The sequence below is a fragment of the Lagenorhynchus albirostris genome, chromosome 13 (assembly GCF_949774975.1).
Source record: "Lagenorhynchus albirostris chromosome 13, mLagAlb1.1, whole genome shotgun sequence".
Taxonomy (NCBI): Eukaryota; Metazoa; Chordata; class Mammalia; order Artiodactyla; family Delphinidae; genus Lagenorhynchus; species Lagenorhynchus albirostris.
In genome coordinates, this window is record NC_083107.1 from 68,318,919 (window position 1) to 68,337,528 (window position 18,610).

The 18,610-nt window shown below is 51.2% G+C and overlaps 3 protein-coding genes and 1 non-coding gene across 11 annotated transcripts; 2 read left to right on the plus strand and 2 right to left on the minus strand.

The window, feature by feature from the left end:
• Positions 1-160: 160 nt before the first annotated feature.
• Positions 161-3,781, plus strand: ZNF513 (zinc finger protein 513). The gene is made up of 4 exons (XM_060169947.1): positions 161-313; positions 572-718; positions 1,933-2,520; positions 2,607-3,781. Exons 1-4 carry the CDS (start codon positions 259-261, stop codon positions 3,431-3,433), a joined length of 1,617 nt encoding a protein of 538 aa, XP_060025930.1. The 5' UTR covers positions 161-258; the 3' UTR covers positions 3,434-3,781.
• A 108-nt stretch (positions 3,782-3,889) lies between these two features.
• On the minus strand, positions 3,890-10,272 carry SNX17 (sorting nexin 17). 3 transcript variants are annotated; one of them, XM_060169949.1, is made up of 15 exons: positions 10,039-10,272; positions 8,913-8,987; positions 7,767-7,884; positions 7,181-7,245; positions 6,790-6,900; positions 6,588-6,678; positions 6,342-6,429; positions 6,028-6,097; positions 5,640-5,732; positions 5,340-5,543; positions 5,076-5,201; positions 4,835-4,912; positions 4,608-4,682; positions 4,474-4,515; positions 3,890-4,381 (listed from the first exon to the last, which is right to left on the minus strand). In XM_060169949.1, exons 1-15 carry the CDS (start codon positions 10,246-10,248, stop codon positions 4,268-4,270), a joined length of 1,560 nt encoding a protein of 519 aa, XP_060025932.1. In that variant the 5' UTR covers positions 10,249-10,272; the 3' UTR covers positions 3,890-4,267. The 3 variants fall into 3 exon arrangements, with proteins under 3 accessions (XP_060025932.1, XP_060025933.1, XP_060025934.1); XM_060169950.1 differs by lacking the exon at positions 10,039-10,272 and adding an exon at positions 9,481-9,990; XM_060169951.1 differs by lacking the exon at positions 10,039-10,272 and adding an exon at positions 9,316-9,388.
• EIF2B4 (eukaryotic translation initiation factor 2B subunit delta) lies at positions 9,812-15,468 on the plus strand. Of its 6 annotated transcripts, none has more exons than XM_060169943.1 (13): positions 9,812-9,962; positions 10,341-10,384; positions 10,708-10,843; positions 11,039-11,245; positions 11,511-11,593; positions 11,781-11,872; positions 12,105-12,219; positions 12,421-12,497; positions 13,192-13,294; positions 13,529-13,656; positions 13,795-13,972; positions 14,370-14,550; positions 15,229-15,468. In XM_060169943.1, exons 1-13 carry the CDS (start codon positions 9,929-9,931, stop codon positions 15,426-15,428), a joined length of 1,578 nt encoding a protein of 525 aa, XP_060025926.1. In that variant the 5' UTR covers positions 9,812-9,928; the 3' UTR covers positions 15,429-15,468. The 6 variants fall into 6 exon arrangements, with proteins under 6 accessions (XP_060025926.1, XP_060025927.1, XP_060025924.1 ...); XM_060169944.1 differs by having other exon boundaries at positions 9,813-9,962; positions 11,042-11,245; XM_060169941.1 differs by having other exon boundaries at positions 9,856-10,384.
• Positions 12,980-13,080, minus strand: LOC132531994 (small nucleolar RNA SNORA8). The gene has a single exon (XR_009544257.1). It is a non-coding gene; the product is annotated as a small nucleolar RNA SNORA8 (small nucleolar RNA).
• Positions 15,469-18,610: the final 3,142 nt, after the last annotated feature.

Here is an 18,610-nt window from a genome sequence, read left to right on the forward strand (position 1 = left end):
CGGAAGCGAGTACGGAGGTACCAGCTGGTCTCCGTAGGGCGGGGGTAGGGGCTCCATGAATGGACGCGGCGGCGGCGGCGGCGGCGGCGGGAGCGGCCTGAGCTGGGCGCCGGGGCCAGGGCCGGGGGCTGCCCGGGGCCCGCGCCGCTGCATGGGGGCGGCCCGCGGGCCCTGAGAGGAAGGGCGGGCAGGCCGAATTGGGAGGGGCGGGGCCGGGCGGCCGCAGGCCGGAGGCGCGTCGGGCTGGAGCCGGTCACGATGCCCCGAAGGAAGCAAAGCCACCCGCAGCCCGTGAAATGCGAGGGGGTCAAAGGTCAGGGGTCAGGGGTCAGGGGCTGCGAGGTGGGGAGGAGCGGGGGTGGGGTCAGTGGTGTGGGTTCAGGTCTGGGTGGAGGGGGATCCTTGAGGGATGGGGTGGGCGATCTGGACTCCTAGCTTCCCATCGAGGTACTAACGGAACCCGAGAGGGTCTACGAGTGCGGGAAGTACGGTCTGCGAGGGCTAGCTTCCCGGGTGCGAATGATGGGCACAGTTCCTGAGGGAGGATCTACAAGCCTTTTCCCCTCTTCAGTGGATACTGAAGACTCCCTCGACGAAGGACCCGGGGCCCTGGTATTGGAGAGTGATTTACTACTAGGCCAGGATCTGGAGTTTGAGGAAGAGGAGGAAGGTGACGGCAACAGCGACCAGCTCATGGGCTTCGAGAGAGACTCTGAAGGTGGGTTTGGGGGACTGACTTAAGGAAGTGACCGCTGGAACCTCAGCCTTTAGGAGGCGGGTTAGAGTATAGTGCCAGTGAGCAAAACACCGTTTCCTGCCACTGGGGCTGGTTCAGTTTAGATTTGAGCTAGATTTCTTCGTTTGCCTGATGGTCCATCACTTTGTTGAGGTCAAGTTCTGAGGCCTGGTTCAAAGGTGGTATGAATAGGACGGTAGAGGAATCACATGAAACAACTGGTTAAAAGTAAATGCCCTTTTAATAACTTTATCCCACTCCCTAGCCCATTCCTTAGATGAGTTTATTTTTAAGAGGTTCAGGGAAGCAACCTCATTCAAGCTAGTACTTAGATCTAATCTAACTCCCTTTCACCTGCAGCATAAACTCCTCTTGTATGGAGGTATTAGTCTCTGCCCTCAAATATCCTTCCACATTCCTCTTCCCTTTGATCTTAGCATCACCCCAACCTAGTTTGCTGCACCAGCTATCCACTAATGCCACTTCTGAAGGATGATTTTGAAAGTCATTGAGGAAATCCATGTAAAAGAAAATCCATCCTTTAGGCTTAGAAGTGGTATTACATGTGTTACTTTGTTTCCTCTTCCCTCCAAAATTTTTTTTTTTTTTTTTGCGGTACGCGGGCCTCTCACTGTTGTGGCCTCTCCCGTTGCGGAGCACTCCAGACGCGCAGGCTCAGCAGCCATGGCTCATGGGCCCAGCCGCTCCGCGGCATGTGGGATCTTCCCGGACTGGGGCACGAACCCGTGTACCCTGCATCGGCAGGCGGACTCTCAACCACTGCGCCACCAGGGAAGCCCTTCCCTCCAAATTTTGCCTCTTGAGATAGTATGGAGGTGGTTATAAAATAAAAACTAAGAGTCCTTACTGATAGAGGCACTAGAAAAACGTATCAGGCCTCTGCCTTGTGTATTTTTACTTATCCCAAGAATCAGTTAATTATTTAATTATTGATTCATTTCAGTATGTGGTCCACTGTGAGCCCTTGATCTTTTTCCATTCATTGGTCCTATGTACAACTCTGTCATCACTAGGTTAGTCCAGACTTGGAGGTAGATGATTTGTGTTGAATTTTTAGGATCATTGATTGAAGAGAAGGGTGGAGCCCAGCAAGTGGGGAGACCGCAAGTGAGAAAGGGAGTTTGGAGTCTGTTCCTAGCCTGTGTTGATGTCTCTTCTCATGTCTGTCTCACCAGGAGACTCTCTGGGGGCCAGGCCTGGGCTTCCCTATGGGCTGAGCGACGACGAGTCTGGGGGCGGCCGGGCACTAAGTGCGGAGAGTGAAGTTGAGGAGCCAGCCAGGGGTCCAGGGGAGGCCAGGGGTGAGAGGCCAGGCCCAGCCTGCCAGCTGTGTGGGGGGCCCACAGGTGAGGGGCCGTGTTGTGGGGCAGGAGGGCCGGGTGGGGGGCCCCCGCTGCCCCCACGGCTACTATACTCATGCCGCCTCTGCGCCTTCGTGTCCCACTACTCGAGCCACCTGAAGCGGCACATGCAGACACACAGCGGGGAGAAGCCGTTCCGCTGTGGCCGCTGCCCCTACGCCTCAGCCCAGCTCGTCAACCTGACGCGACATACTCGCACCCACACTGGCGAGAAGCCCTACCGCTGTCCCCACTGCCCCTTTGCCTGCAGCAGCCTGGGCAACCTGAGGCGGCATCAGCGCACCCATGCGGGGCCCCCCACTCCTCCCTGCCCGACCTGTGGCTTCCGCTGCTGTGCTCCACGTCCTGCCCGGCCTCCCAGTCCCACAGAGCAGGAGGGGGCAGTGCCCCGGCGACCTGAAGGTAAAAAGCCAGGGACCAAAGAACCTGGGACGTGGGTGGGTGGCCTTAGGGGGACTTGGATTCATAGCCCAGGTCTGTCTCCACAGATGCCCTGCTGCTTCCAGATTTGAGCCTCCACGTGCCACCAGGCGGTGCCAGTTTCTTGCCGGACTGTGGGCAGCTGAGGAGTGAAGGGGAAGGCCTGTGTGGGACTGGATCAGAACCACTGCCAGAGCTGCTGTTCCCTTGGACCTGCCGGAACTGTGGACAAGAGCTGGAAGAGGGGGAGGGTAGTCGGCTGGGAGCAGCCACGTGTGGGCGCTGCATGCGAGGAGAGACTGGAAGTGGTGCCAGTGGTGGACCCCAGGGCCCCAGTGACAAAGGCTTTGCCTGTAGCCTCTGCCCCTTTGCCACTCACTATCCCAACCACTTGGCTCGGCACATGAAGACGCACAGTGGTGAGAAGCCCTTCCGCTGTGCCCGCTGTCCTTATGCCTCTGCTCATCTGGATAACCTGAAACGGCACCAGCGCGTCCACACAGGAGAGAAGCCCTACAAGTGCCCCCTCTGCCCCTATGCCTGTGGCAACCTGGCCAACCTCAAGCGTCACGGTCGAATCCACTCTGGGGACAAACCTTTTCGGTGTAGTCTTTGCAACTACAGCTGCAACCAGAGCATGAACCTCAAACGCCACATGCTGCGGCACACAGGCGAGAAGCCCTTCCGCTGTGCCACCTGCGCCTATACCACGGGCCACTGGGACAACTACAAACGGCACCAGAAGGTGCACGGCCATGGTGGGGCAGGAGGGCCTGGCCTCTCTGCCTCTGAGGGCTGGGCGCCACCTCACAGTCCCCCCTCTGTTTTGAGCTCTCGGGGCCCAACAGCCCTGGGTGCCACTGGTAGCCGAGCTCTCCACACAGACTCACCCTGAACTAGGTCCTTCTCCCCTAGGGCTCTATGAATTAGCCCTGACCCTCCTGTATGTTTTATACAGATGGACCAGAAGCCACCTTTACCTTCCTCCCCCGCTGGCCAGGGGCTCCACACAGACTAACCTAGGCACTATATGGACCAGTCCAAACCCCATGGGCGGGGGCCCATATGGACCAGGGGGGGCCTTGCCTTGACTGATGCGACTTCATAAGCTCAGTGAGAAGGGCCCTGTATCCACCTCCACTGCTCCCAGGGGCGGTGGATGAACTGGCTAGGGGACTGTCCAGCCTCGCACCTGTTTATTTAACTTATTTCAGTGCTTTATAATAAAGGAAACACTAACAAAGCCACGTCTATGCTGAGTTGGCAGTGGCAAGCACCGCTTGGCCTCACCCGTAGCACAGCAGTCCATGCTGTGATGGGGGGAGCAGGGGCAGTGAGAGGGAACCAGAGGTAGGCAGCAATCAGGCTGAGTTTAATGACGGGGAGCTGGGCCAGACCATACACAGACCTCTGCCCATCCCCTTGGCTCATGGCCCCGAGAAGCCAGAAGCAGCCTGGGGGCAGTTGTGGTTCCTCCCCAGGCAGGTAGCCATGGTCCCGTGGACTTTGTGCAAAATACTAAATGCTAATTTGGCATTGAAGGCCAGCTCTGAGCGATCCTTTGTATAGCCAGCCCTGGGGAGGGGAAGGGAAGGCAGGTTAGGAGGCCCCTGGCCGAGGAGAAAAGGGGACAATACGAAGAAAAATACCCCAGTTTGGGGAATACAGGCACAGGGCAAGTTTCTGAACACTCCTCCAGGGTAGAGGGCAGACATCCGAGCTCTGGAGATCACAGATCCTCATCTCCAATGCCCTCAAAGGCGAAATTGCCGTGGACATCACTGGCACTGGCATCTGTACTGGGAGTGCCAATCCCCCGCAAGCTCACGGCACTCAGCTTGCTCTGTAATAAAGGCAGGGTCGGGGTCAGAGGGCTCAAGCCTCCCTAAGGTCCCCTACAAACGCCAACCTCACCAACCCTCGTGGGAAACTCACTGAGAGTTTGACCATGGACTCCCGGCTGGCATCAGGTGACTCCTGGGGAGGAGGAGGCAGAGGTGTCAGAGACCTCACTGGGGAGGTGATGCAAGGCCTGGGGGCTGGGGGACTGACCAGGGAGTAGTACTTACAAGCAGCGGTGGGGACTTCACTGCTTGCTGGCTGTCTGAGCGTCTCAGGGTGCCCCCCACCCGCCGGCGTAGCATCTGGGGATGGAGACATGAGGCGCTGATAAGGGCTGATCACCCCCTTTGGCATCCCAGTCCCTTCCCCTCCCTCTCAGGAGAGGCATCACACCGAGGACAAAAGGCAGGGAGAGCACAGCCACGCAGCTGCTGGGTCTGTGCTTGCTGCTTACCTTCCTGATACTGCCGCCGGATTTCTTCACCATCAGTTCATCCACCATGGACTGCAAGCAGATGCTCATCATGATAGCCTGAGGGCAAGGAGAGAGCTCAGCCTGACTGGGTGGTCATCCTGAGCCCAGCACCCCTAAGACAAGGGCTCCCACTCACATGGAGTCCTGGAAGCCCTAGACTTGGGTATCTAAGAGAGACGGTGCAATGGGCTCCAGAGGAGGCCTGAGGGTGGGCTCACACCTGGGGGCTGGTGATGGTGACCCACTGTAGCCGGTCCTTGCTCATGAGGTATTCAAAAGCCAGTTCCAGGCGCACCTCACCCCGGCCCCGACCTGGGCTGCTTGTGCCTCCACTGGGCAGTGGCACCTGGGAGAGGAAGGGTAAGAATTAGGCTGAGCTCATTCTGACCGATGTGCCTCTCCCTGACCCACTCCAGCCCATTCCCGAAGCTCAAGGCTTGCCGGGCCTCCATCCCAAAGGTCTCCCCCTCCTACCCCAACTCACAGAGGAGGTGACCCGCCAGCACCGCATGCGGGTGACCCGAAAGGAGCCTTCACGGAGTTGCTGGCCAGGCAGGCGGAGCTGGAGGCTGAGCTCACTGTTGCCTGCGCTCACCACCACTGGACAGTCCTTCTCCGGGAAGTCAGCCACACAGGCATCGAAGCGCAAGTAGCCATAGTGCCGCAGCGTCTGGGCCAGCCGCAGGAACTGAAACCCAGTCAGCAGGCGGGACGGGTCAGGAGGGGAAGTGGGACAGCCCAGAGGAAGCAACCCCTTGGAGGAAGACAGGGAGGCAGGGCTCACCTCCTTCTTGGAGACCTTCTCTTGCAGTGATTTGAGCTGCCGGTGCTGCTCCTTGGTGACTAGGATCCACCCACGCTCAATGTCTGATACTGTCTGCGGCGGAGACAAGGGGTGGGGTGTTCGGGGCTCCCAGTCAGAGACCCAAAGAGTGTCCAGTTACCTCTGTCCAGCCTGACCCCTCACCCCACATTTGAGCAAGCTCTTCGCAGTTGAGTCCTTGACCATATCAGCTTACAAAGCAGGGAGAGTAGAGGTTGTGCCAGATGCCCTGAGAGTATTCTAGAAACTTCCCCATGAACTGGCAGTAAAGATACGAAAGGAGTTTTCTTGGCAGAGGGACACCAGAGCCATTTTCAGGGGAAGGGTTCTGAGGCAGCTCCAAGCTCACCTGAGCATAAAGCAGGTTCAGGCCAACCCGGTTCTCCATGACATCGTCATCATAGGCAGAGTCCCAATAACTGTGAGGCCAAGGGGTGGAAAGGGGTAATGGGGCTAAGCTGGGGGAAGGCAAGAGGCAGAATGGAAAAGGGGCAAAACCGGAGCAATCTGGAACTATGGGGCTAATGGTGATACAGTTGGAGGAAGTTTGGGAGGCCTGGTAGAAACACCCAGCACTACCCCCTTGTCCAGATTATTCTGTCTCAATACGTGGCCCCATAATCCAGTCCAGCACCCTCTCCCTCCTCCAAGCCCAGCCCTGACCTCTTCCTTAGCATAATCTTATACTCTTGACTCCGAAGACTGGCAACAGACACATAAGGCAGCTCAAACTCTTGCAACTTCCGTACAACTATGGGTGTAAAAAAAAAGAAAAGAAAAAGAAAATGTCATGAAACTCAGGGGAGGGAAATCAAGCGAGAAGCCCTGGGGAAATGCCACATTCTTGGGGAAGACAGGCAAGTTCACTAGTGGAAACAGAGGGAAGCTGTAAAGTCCAGACAAACTCACACGAAAAGGCTCCATCCTCTTTTTCTCGAACTAGAAAGAGACTAAAGTATCCGATCAAGTCATCTGGAAGATCCAGCTTTGCAGCCACAGCCTAGGAAAAAGGAAGGAAATACAGCTCATCATGCTGGATGGTTCCAATCACCCCAAGCCTGGGAACCTGGGGTGCAGGGGGAGGAGGAGCAGTGCAGAACAAGCGCCTCACCTCCAGGACATCCTCAGTCTGATCTGAAGTTAGCACATTGACCAGAACTTTCTGCCCGTTGCTAAGCAGCACTTCCAAGGAGACCTCTTCTGTTGGGACCTGCTGTGTCTCCTGGTTGTGAGCATACACGGGAATGGGAGGCACCTTGTTAACAACATGCCCAGCGTCCAGCTCTGACCCTTCCCAACTATGTTGTATTGTAGGTCCCTCTGGTGACTTTATTCTCAGCTGTTTAATTACAGACTGGGTTTCCTTGATTTCACTGGTACAGCAGAAGCCCCATTCCATACAGAAAGGTGCCAGGATGGCTCCTCTGTACCCACCTCATTAAAATGATGTGGCCCTGCAGGAAGGTGCTTCCCTTAAAACTTGGTCCCATCCAAAGCCTTACCTGTTGTGCCCGACGCAAGAAACTATTGAAGGTCTCACTGCTCCCAAGCAATGGGTCTTGCCGAACTGTGGGGACAAGAGAATGATGTTCTAATAACTTATGATTCCCTCTTGGATCCCCCCAGTTCTCTTTTTGGCAGCCCCCCCAGGTCCCCTTTCCTGGGCTGATGGTGGCTTGTCACATCTCCCAACTGGCCTCACCTCACTCGCTGTTTGCATAAATTCTTCACCTGCCCCACCCTTGGCTACCATCTAGTTGAGTCCAGTCTATAGAACCAGGGAAAAATAATGTTCATCTAAAGCACATCAGATACAAGTTAAGTTCTCCCCACTGATCGAAACTGCTTTAAGACTAGTTAGTGCCATATTAGTATTCCTCATAAATGTCAGTGCCCAAATTGCTTTGCTGGTACCTAGGTACCACAGCCTCCTTGCATGCTATTTACTTTTGCTAATTAAATAATAGATAAAACAGTAGGCTTCCCAGATGTACAGATTCCTTCAGGACCTTCTACAAAAGCAGCTGTTTTGAGTCTCTCTCCATAGTCCTCAACAGAGTCAGCCTAAAGTTCCCTCCAACCACTCACCAGCTTGCATGTACTTCTCTAACTGCTCTCTCCTCTGTTCTACCTCAGCGGGTGTCAGAGAGAAAAGCTTCTTTGGGGGAAATGCAGGAAGCACATTGGCCCCGTATTCCTTCCGAAGCTATTTGGAGAAAGAGATACAACTCTTCACATAAACATAGCAAATGAGAAGAGGCAATCCACATTCATAATGTTCTCTTGGGCTCCCCTTCCCTTTCCTTAGTCCCTGCTCCCCTATCTACCCTGGTCATCCAGGAAATCATTCCTTTGGCAGGGGCAGCATCCCAAGGGAGCCGTTCCTCTGTCCTAGATATATGTTCTTTCCAATCTTACAGTGTACAAGTCTGTTCCTCCAGTGTGGGAAGGGTTTGTATAGGGCCAGGGCCTAGGGAGACCCTTGCTTATCTAGCAAAGCTGTGTTCATTGAACCCTCATACGAAGCAAAAGGCTTGGTAAGGAAAGTTTATGTGCACAGTTAAGTAATAGCTAAATATATTCACGAAGTATTTTAGGACTTAAAGGGACTTTGCAGATCAATGACTCTATTTTTCAGTTGCAGAAGCTGAGGCCCAAAGAAATCAGGTAACTTGCTCAGGGTTGCACAACTAGTTATCAGTAAAACCAGGACTCTGTACCGAGTTAAATACAGAGCTCAGAATCTGGTGAGGAGAACAGAGAAACATTACATCACAGACACATAAGGATAGCTGGAACAGCTACACCCGCTCAGGTGAGTCAAGGAACACAGACAGAAACTGGTGAATGGTTTGTATCAATATGAGCAGGAAAAAAGAATTTCAAGTTGCAGCTCAGATGACAGGAGGAAAGTGCTTTGGCAGCTTAGGGGGGAGGGTTGTCGTTTTCTCCATGCACAGGCACAGGCAGTGTACAGGCTGTGTAAGATGGGGACAGAGAAGAAAGGAGGGAGTATGTGAGTATAGGGAGGAGCAGTTAGGGGCAGACATTAAGCTTCCTGGGAGTTCCCCGGAAATGTCAGACGATGAGATAAAGCACCAAATCCTTCCCTGTGGCAGTGATTAAAGGGGAACTACAGCCTACGAGAAAGCGACGGGGAGGGAAATGGAGACACTGATGCCCAGATGTAGAAAAGGGCTTGAAGCTGCCTCAAGGCAGGGGTGCTAGTCCCACCTGCTCGTGCAGCCCCAGGAGTTGGCTGTAGCGCACCCGACAGTGCAGGACTCCATTCACGTGAATGTTATAGGCCTGAGGACACAAAAGCAGGCAAGCAGTTTAGGGTCGCGGTCTTGTTTAGGGTCGCTCGCCTCGCTCGCCATTTTGGCGGGGCTTGAGAACCCTGGCCGGAAGTTGCCTGCCACAGCTCCGCCTGAGCAACGCGCCGAGATCGTCCAAAGGTGCCCAGACGATTTTCCCCAGAGCCAGGTCCCAAAGCAGAAGGACCAGTCGGGGAAAACCCGGGCGCTCAGGCTGCAGTCCTCCTCCCCAAGAGGCCAGGGACGCCCACCAGAATAGCCGCGGCCCAGCCGGGGGAGGCGATGCGGCCGAACAAAGGAACTACAGGAGCTGGGGCGACCTTTGGATGAATCTGAGACGTAATATAAGCTCCCATCGAGGCCGTCGGGACTCGGCGGCCTGTCACCAGGCCCGAAAGGTGGCGGCCAGACTTCGGAGGCCGCTCGGAGAGGGCTCCGGCCCGTTATCCCCGCCCCTACCCGGCCGGGCTCCGGCCGCTCCTCACCACGTAGGCGGAGCCGCCGCTGTCCCCGCTGCGGGACTCGGTTTCAGGAATGGAAAAGTGCATGTTCCCTGCGGCAGGGCCCGGCAGGGTCCGGACTCTGAGGGCCACAGCGGCTTTGCACGCTCGCCTCCACTCCTCAGCACGTCCCCGCAGCCTCGCTCGCCATTTTGGGGGGGGGGACTTGCGATCAGAGGTGGGAAGGGCTGGGGAAGTCCGCTCTGGGGCGCAGCGCCCCCGGCATCCTGGGAACTGTAGTCTAAACGGCAAGAGCCGACAGCCGGGATTGGGAGCCCAAAGCTGAAAAGGCCCTTATCGCGACCCGTAGCCGGGGGCAGAGCCCCAGAGCACTTCGGGGCTTGTAGTCCGGTTGGGGCTGCGCGCCGAGGCTGTCGGCCCAGGGAGCGCTTGTAGTCCCTGTGACCCAGGCGGGCGGAGCCCAGGACGGAGGATGATGGCTGCCGTGGCCGTGGCTGTTCGCGAGGGTGAGTGAAGGGCCGGGCACACAAACAGGTACGCGAGCGGACGGGCCTCGGACGGCTACTGATGGGCCCTGAGTACCTCTGGGCCTTGTCGTTCGGTTCCCGCGCCACGCCGGACTCTGGTCCGCACTGCTTCGGGCGCACTCCGTGCCGCGGACCGGCTTGTTCCTCCGGGAGGTGTGCGTGCTTCTTCCTTCCCCCGCCCCCCTTCCCTTTGATCCTGCCGCGCACTGCGTCCCCCACGCCGATCCCCGGCTGACCTCCCGCCTGGTGGCGGACGCGTGGTCATGCAGACCCAGCAGCCAGCAGCGCCGAATACATGTCCCCGCAAACCCTCCCGGAGCCTCTCTGGTTCACTTTGTGCCCTGTTTTCTGATGCAGACTCGGGATCTGGGATGAAGGCGGAGCTTGTTCCTCGGCCTGGGGTAAGTGCGGGTGCCCTCCCTAGCCGCCTGTCAGGCGGTACTCAGGAGGCCGTGTCAACTTCGTTCCGACCCAATCTTCATCCCCGTTTCACTTTATTTCTTGGTAAAGCCAAGAGATTTTACAGAGCTTTTTCAACCCTAATGGTAATGTGACTGTGATCTGCAGGAGAAACTTCGATCCCTGTGGGCTCTAAGCTCGTAACAGGTAGCTTCTGAGACTTAGGAAGGATTAGGGATCCTGTGGGAGACTAGTAAGTATCCAGTAGTGTTTATTCATTTTTGGAATTGTTGGGGAAGGTTAGTGTTCTATGTCTGTGTCTTAGGCAGGGGGGAGGGAGATGACCCAAGAAGAAAAGCTGCAGCTTCGGAAGGAAAAAAAACAGCAGAAGAAGAAACGGAAGGAGGAAAAGGGGGCAGAACCAGAAACTGGCTCTGCTGTCTCTGCAGCCCAATGTCAAGGTGCGGGGGCTTTTTTAAAGGGCCGGGGTGTGGAGCTGGTAAAGGGATGTGGTGGGAGAGAAGAGGGGGAGACAGGACAAAGTTGGTTTGAACAAGTAAAAAGGGAAAAAGTTTAGATAAACAGGAAAAGAAGCTTTAGTTGGGGCATAGCTATTACCTACCTAGGGCTTGGGCACCTCTTCCTTCTACCTTCAGCAGGCCCGACCAAAGACCTGCCTGGACTGGACAGTCAGTTGGGCAGTGCCAAGGAGAAAGTTCCAGCAGGTCGGAGTAAGGCTGAACTTCGAGCTGAAAGGCGGGCCAAGCAGGAGGCTGAGCGGGCCCTGAAGCAGGCAAGAAAAGGGGACCAAGGAGGCCCACCTCCTCAGGCCTGCCCCAGCACAGCTGGAGAAACCCCCTCAGGTATCTTCACTTCAAGACCTCTGTTGATTCAAATGCCTATGTTAGCTCAGGCTTCCCCACAGTAAAACAGCTCCCAATTTTCACCTTGGCTCCCAGGGTTCACAATTCTCTCCTTAACCTCATCCTACCCCTGTTTCTTTTTCTACTCTTTTCTCCTGTTTTTTTCCATCTCTCTCTTAAATCTTTCTTGATGTCCCTTATGCCCTGAAAGCAGATTTCTCATTATCACCTACAGCGTCTTGAAAACACGATTGTTATCTTCTAGGAGTGAAGCGTCTACCCGAGCATAGTCAGGTTGATGACCCCACGCTTCTGAGGAGGCTTGTTAAAAAACCAGAACGACAGCAGGTAGGAAGTGGGTTTGGTGTGTGGCCAGAAAGAGCCTAGGGAGATGGAATAGAGGGAGGAAAGGTGCTCGGGGCGAAGTGAGACCCTGGAAAAGGATGGGTATTTGGCTCACCATCTTCTTCCTTCCCAGCATTATCCCACAGTTTTAAACTCTGGGCCCTTGGTCCTGTTCCCCTGTTTTGTCAAGGTTCCTACACGAAAGGATTATGGATCCAAAGTCAGTCTCTTCTCCCACCTACCCCAGTACAGCAGACAAAACTCTCTAACCCAGTTTATGAGGTAGGAGCTTATGAAATTGTCATAACTTTTAAGCATGAGGAGTTTTAGTAATTCTGTTTTGAAAGTGACTGGAAACTTGAGGTTGGATCTGTGGAAAGAAGCATGAACACAAGGCATGCTTCTTCAAATGGGGGTGTCTGTGCGAGTGAAGGAGGTTCCTTTTCATCAGGGGAAGGTGGGCGGTAGGTGTTCAAGTTCCCTTGCAAAGTGTGTGACACCGCCATCCCATCAGCATCCCATCCTCTGTGATCCACCCAGCCATGGTGCGACTCGGCCTGCAGTACTCCCAGGGCCTGGTCAGTGGCTCCAATGCCCGGTGCATTGCCTTGCTTCGTGCCTTGCAGCAGGTATGTCCCATCTTGTTATCTCTTATGATCCAGCCTCACCTTCCCCAACACTACCCCGGCTTCTCTCACCCAGAGTAATCTCTGGGGGGAAGAGGGAATGACTCCACCCTCAGAAGACTTTCCTCAGAGAAGCTTACCCTGTTCCCCTTTCAGAGACTTTTGTTAGGGCGCAGTTTGCTGATCAACTTGTGTACCCTACAGGTGATTCAGGATTACACCACACCTCCCAGTGAAGAACTGTCAAGGGACCTAGTGAATAAACTAAAGCCCTACTTCAGGTAAGGATGACCACTGCACATCCACTCCCGCCCCACCTTGCTCAGTCCTTTTCTTAGACCCTTTTTGTTTTTCTTTTTTTCAAAGCATAAAGGGTTTTTTTTTTAGTATGTGTAACACAAAGTTATTTAAGTCAATAAATTTTCAAGGAATTTCACACGTTCTGATTCTTTCCACTGCCAATCACCTTAGTTCCTCCAAACTCATAATCTTCAAGATAAAAAACCCTTTCAAAAAGAAGTTGTCATGTGAGTCAGCCTACAATTCTTTTAGTTAGGCTTCTTTGATCTCCAGTGAAATGTGGACACACTTCAAAATTCCCCACCTGTAATCTTTGGGATCCAATTTCCTCAAGCGATTTACTTTAGGACCATGTTTAGGGTCAGGAGATGGATCTGCCTGGTTCTGAATTTGACACCCTAGAAAATTAGTATTAGTTACTATTGAGGACTGTCAAACTGAACAGTATGAGAAGCTATAGGAATACTCTATCAGTAGAAATACCAGGTCTAACATGCACAAAGCCAAGAAAACTAACGATGCCAAATACTGAATTTATATTGCACTTGGAGCCTTTTTCTTGCTCTTCTACCTCTATTTTCATTTTTCTGTCTTCTCTTTAAAAAAAATGTTTTTAAATGTGAAAGCTTTGTGAGCTGTGAAGAGTTGCACAGATGCAAGGTGTTGTTTTTGTAGCTTCCTGACTCAGTGCCGTCCCCTGTCAGCGAGCATGTACAACGCCATCAAGTTCCTTAACAAGGAGATCACGGGTGTGAGCAGCTCCAAGCGGGAAGAGGAGGTGATGAGTATGAGGAATGAGCGAGGCATGCACCTGGGGGATAGAGCTGGAAACATGTTGGGGGTCCCAGAAGGGGCAACTCTCTGGTCTGCCTGGTCAAGGGTTAAGGAGATGGTGGGTCTGTCTGACCTGGGCCCCCTTTAGGCCTGTCATTATATGCATATTCAAGCATCCAGCATGATAATCAAAGGGTTGTGTCTGTTTCTTGTTTCATAAGTATCTTGCTCCATTTAGGCCAAGTCAGAACTTCGAGCAGCCATCGATCTATATGTGCAAGAGAAGATTGTGCTTGCAGCTCAGGCAATCTCACGCTCTGCTTATGAGAAGATCAGTAATGGAGATGTAATCCTGGTATATGGATGGTATGGGCCAGACCCTGTGACTGAGAAAATTGGGGAGTGAAATGATTTGAAGAAGGAACTGCCCCTTTGCCCTTTAGGAATGAGCTGACCATCAGTCAGTGACATCTATAACTGAATCCTCCTCTCCATTCACTCTAGCTCATCTCTGGTATCACGAATTCTTCAGGAGGCTTGGGCTAAGGGCCGGCGGTTTCGGGTGGTAGTGGTGGACAGCCGGCCACGGCTGGAGGGAAAGCACACACTACGTTTTCTGGTCCGTGCTGGGGTCCCTGCCTCCTACCTGCTGATTCCTGCAGCTTCCTATGTGCTCCCAGAGGTGAGGGCAGAGGAAAAGAACTCCAAAGTTGGAGTAAAAGGGTATAGTAGTATAGACATAGTCTCGCCTTCCCAACGTTGCAATTGTCTAGAAGTACTAGAATTATACAGCTGTCTTTATATTTAGTAGGAGAAGCATCTACAACACGTTATACAGCATGTCTACCTATTGCAAGAACCTTATATAAAACTAGTAGCCGCTGAGAGGGAACAGGACTAAAGAGTTTAGTTTTCCTGTGGGTGGTGCGGTGAGTCAACGGTCAGGTGTTTTCCAAGAGCCTTTATTAAGATTTGTTACCCATTGCCTTAATATTGCTGTCCTGGGTAAGAATTGGGAACCTTATTCTGCATTGGTCACACATGACATTTTTTTTCCTCCTCTCTACTCTCCAAAATAGGTTTCTAAGCTGCTGTTGGGAGCTCATGCACTCCTGGCCAACGGGTCTGTGATGTCACGGGTAGGGACAGCACAGCTGGCCCTGGTGGCACGGGCCCATAATGTGCCAGTGCTGGTCTGCTGTGAAACATACAAGTTTTGTGAGCGTGTGCAGACTGATGCCTTTGTCTCTAATGAGCTAGGTAAGGAGGCCCAGGAGGGCAGGAGAGAAGGTTCCAGGGACCTGAGAAGATTTGGGCGGGAGAGGGGAGGTTGAAGTACAACTTATTTTCTATTTTTATTTTTTTATAAATTTATTTTATTTATTTATTTTTGGCTGCGTTGGGTCTTAGTTGCTGTGCGCGAGCTTTCTCTAGTTGCGGCGAGTGGGGGGTCACTCTTCATTGCAGTGTGCGGGCTTCTCACTGCGGACACGGGCTCTAGGTGTGCAGACTTCAGTAGTTGTGGCTCACGGGCTCTAGAGCGCAGGCGCAGTAGTTGTGGCGCACGGGCTTAGTTGCTCCGCAGCATGTGGGATCTTCCTGGACCAGGGCTCGAACCTATGTCCCCTGCATTGGCATGTGGATTCTTAACCACCGTGCCACAAGGGAAGACCACAGCTTATTATTATTTTTTTTTTTTGCGGTGCACGGGCCTCTCACCGTTGTGGCCCCTCCCGTTGCGGAGCACAGGCTCCGGACGCACAGGCTCAGCGGCCATGGCTCACGGGCCCAGCTGCTCCGCGGCATGTGGGATCTTCCCAGATGGGGCACGAACCCGTGTCCCCTGCATCGCAGGCGGACTCTCAACCACTGCGCCACCAGGGAAGCCCCACAGCTTATTTTTTAAAAGTACATAAAAGGGTACACCTCCCATTGCAGATGACCCTGACGATCTACTGTGTGAGCGAGGAGAACGTGTGGCCCTGGCTGACTGGCAGAACCACTCGTCCCTACGGTTGTTGAATCTGGTCTATGATGTGACCCCCCCAGAACTGGTGGATCTGGTGATCACGGAGCTGGGCATGATCCCTTGCAGTTCTGTACCTGTTGTGCTGCGAGTCAAGAGTAGTGACCAGTGAGTGGGTGAACACAGGGTCAATAAATGACATACTCCCTACACTTAGCAACTCTGCTGCCTTTTATCTCTTTTAGCATTGCCACCACTTAGGTTAGGAGTCCAGACTGTCCAGCCCCTCTTAGCACCTGCTACCAACCTCCATGCCAGTGCTTTGGGGCCAAAGTGAAGGTCAGTATGGAGACCATAAACTATCCAAGTCATCAACCATTTATTGAGTATCTATGTGCCAGACACTGAGCTAGACATGAGGAAGAGTATAATAAGGACAAATAAGAGTCCTATCCTTAGTATTTTAGTATTATTATTACATTAATATTTAAGTTAAACCAATATATTGATATTTACGTTAAATAGTTACACATTAATATATTAATATTTTGTATCCTTAGTATTGAGTATTTACTGTGTGTCATAAACTGTTGTAGTCCTGTTTTATCCATTTAGGAAGATTAATACCACTCTATGAAGTGTGATTTTATAGATGAGATAACTGGGGCACAGAGAGGTTAAGTTACTTGCCCAAGGTAACACTAACTAAACCGGCATGTGATCTCCAGCATTCTGGATCTAGAGACTGTGCCTGTAATTTTTACGCTATCTGCCATTAAGGAGTACTCATCATGATGGAGGAAGACAGATGACATCTACACTATGAGATACATTCTACTAGTAGTATGAACAGAGTTCATTGGAAGTAACCTAGGATGTTGCCAGGAGATCTAGTGAGGTTGGAGAAGACTTCACAGGTAAAATCTGACCTAGTCCTTGAAGGATAAGAAGTTTCCCAGTTGGAAAAGAATGAGAACGCAGGTGAACAGAGGAAATAACTTAGACTACAGAATAGGCCTTAAAATGACTGGCCAATTCCAAAGTGTCAAGTAGTGTGGTAAAGCTAGAACCTCGGCTTATGTGGACAATTAGTGATACAGCTGCTAACGTAGGTTGGATTGGGTCCAGATTGTGAGAGTCTAACCATTGTGGTTAGCCTAAAAAATATGTTAGAGTCATCCATTTTGTGTGTGTGTGTGTGTGTGTGTGTATGTGTGTGTATGTTTTATTGAAAAATTTCAAGCAGCATAGAAGTACAGTGAACTATACAAAGAATCCCCATCACCAAATGTAGTAATTATCAAGATTCGCCACATATGCTTTTTTTGTTTCCCTTTTTTTCCTTGCTGAAGTTGTATTAGAGCAAATCCCAGTCATTATATCGTTTTACTCCTCCAAACGTCATTATGTCTCTAAAAAATATGGAAGCTTACCATGTCATTACACTTATTAAACTCTTCCTTATTGTCCAAGCCATAATCAAATTTCCTTGATTGTCTCAAAAGCAGCTTTTTACTGTTGAATCAGGATCCAAACAAATCCATATATTACATGTCGTTATTTTGTCTTAAATTTTTTGTAATCAAAAGCAGTCTTTCCAACCCCGCCCCTTCTTTTCTCATGACATAGACTTGTGCCAGGAACCAGGTTGAGTATGTTTCATACTGCCTTGCCATCAGGTTGGTTGGTCCATTTTCAGTGATGAAAGGGTCTAGGTGTTTTAAAGTTTCCCAACAAACTTTTATTTAGTGGTTTCATCCACTTTTATTGTTGCCTGAATTATTTCATTAGAGGATGCAACATAGTGATTTTTTTTTCCTAATTACATCATTCCATACGTACTAGCTAATAATCTTCTATAAAGAACTCCCTCTCATCAGTTACTATTCTGAATTACAGTCCATACTGGAAAGGCAAGATAAATGTTTAATTCTTTCCTTTTAATTGCCAGTTTTCAGGATTGATCACTGGTTACTTCCAGTGGCATACAATGAGAAGTTGTTGCATTTTTGGCTTTCTCTCTATAAAGATTATAATGAATTCATGTTTTTTTACATATTGAGCATACCACTCAATCATCAAAATTAAGCAGAGGTTCAACAGGGTGAGCTCTGTGCTTTAGCTGGTAGCTGGTAGAGATTAGAGGCAGAGAACCAGATCAATTAAAAAGAGATTGCCTATCAATCAAAATCACAAATGCACCTAAACTTTGGTCCAGCAATTCTGCTTCTAGGAACTTAATGCTAGCCATATAGTTGCACATTTGAAGTAGCTTAGATACAGAGTTATTTATAGCAGCATTGTTTATAATAGCAAAAGACTGGAAACCACCTGGATATCCATTAATAATAAGGGCTAATTATTACTACATTTATATAATTACATACTAAGCAATCATAACAAAGAATAAGGAAGGTTTTTATATAGAGAAATGGAATAGTCTCCAAGGTACACTCAAAAGAAGTAAGGTGCAGGACAGTGTGTGTAGTTGCTGTTTGAATTAAAAAGGGGAAAGATTCCCTGGCTGGGGAACTAGATCTCACATGCGCAGCGCGGCCAAAAGGTTAAAAAAAAAGGTGTGTGTGTGTGGGGTGGGGGGGGAGATATATATGTATTTGCATGTGTATAAATACAGAAAGTATCTTGGACCTGTAACAAGAAAACTGCCTGGGTGGATGTGGTCTGGGAGGCTGGAGACAGGTGAAAGGTACTCTTCACTTTATATCCTATGTATCTTTTGAATTTGCAGCCATGTGAATGTCTTATCCCCAAAATAAATACAATTATTAGTATAAAAAAGATTTTGCTTTAGGGGAAGTCAAAGATAGTCTAATCTGAGGCAACAGGAATGGAGAAGAGTCAGATTTGTTCATTACAGAAATAAATGCTTGAAAACAATTTTAATAGACAAATAAATGCTTGAAGTTACCAAGTTGAGAGCTGTTCATCGGACAAGCACTGTAGATACCCCGTATTAGAGGAACTGCAGCCTCGACTGCACCCGATTTTGCACTCTCAGAAAGGAGTCAGTCCTAAGCCACAGCGCAGCCTTAGCTGTCTTTAGGCCACTTAGGGCAAATGGGACGGGAGCCCCCCTTGCTCTAGATTTTAAATCTTAGCTAGCTTCTCCCAAGCTTTTCTTAAATGTTTTGTGTAACCACGGTAATTTAATAGATGAGATTATCTGGGAAGAGAAAGATTGGTTTACTCCACCCTTTCCTGTTTGTTTATACATCCTGAACTCCACTATTCGGTGTATGGAGACCTGTGAGATTTACACAGCTTTAAATGCCTCAGGAAAGGGCGGAAGTTTGTTACATTCTTTCTCCAGCAGCATCCTACTTCCCAGGGAGG

Coding starts and splice junctions, on each gene's coding strand:
- EIF2B4 (XM_060169941.1), top strand. CDS start 10,247: ATGCAGACCCAGCAGCCAGCAGCGCCGAATACATGTCCCCGCAAACCC. Junction 10,385..10,707: donor AGCTTGTTCCTCGGCCTGGG/GTAAGTGCGGGT, acceptor TCTGTGTCTTAG/GCAGGGGGGAGGGAGATGAC. Junction 13,973..14,369: donor CTTCCTATGTGCTCCCAGAG/GTGAGGGCAGAG, acceptor TCTCCAAAATAG/GTTTCTAAGCTGCTGTTGGG.
- SNX17 (XM_060169949.1), bottom strand. CDS start 10,248: ATGACCACGCGTCCGCCACCAGGCGGGAGGTCAGCCGGGGATCGGCGT. Junction 7,246..7,766: donor AGAGAAGTACATGCAAGCTG/GTGAGTGGTTGG, acceptor TTGTCCCCACAG/TTCGGCAAGACCCATTGCTT. Junction 4,382..4,473: donor AGTCCATGGTCAAACTCTCA/GTGAGTTTCCCA, acceptor CCTTTATTACAG/AGCAAGCTGAGTGCCGTGAG.
- ZNF513 (XM_060169947.1), top strand. CDS start 259: ATGCCCCGAAGGAAGCAAAGCCACCCGCAGCCCGTGAAATGCGAGGGG. Junction 314..571: donor GAAATGCGAGGGGGTCAAAG/GTCAGGGGTCAG, acceptor TCCCCTCTTCAG/TGGATACTGAAGACTCCCTC. Junction 2,521..2,606: donor AGTGCCCCGGCGACCTGAAG/GTAAAAAGCCAG, acceptor CTGTCTCCACAG/ATGCCCTGCTGCTTCCAGAT.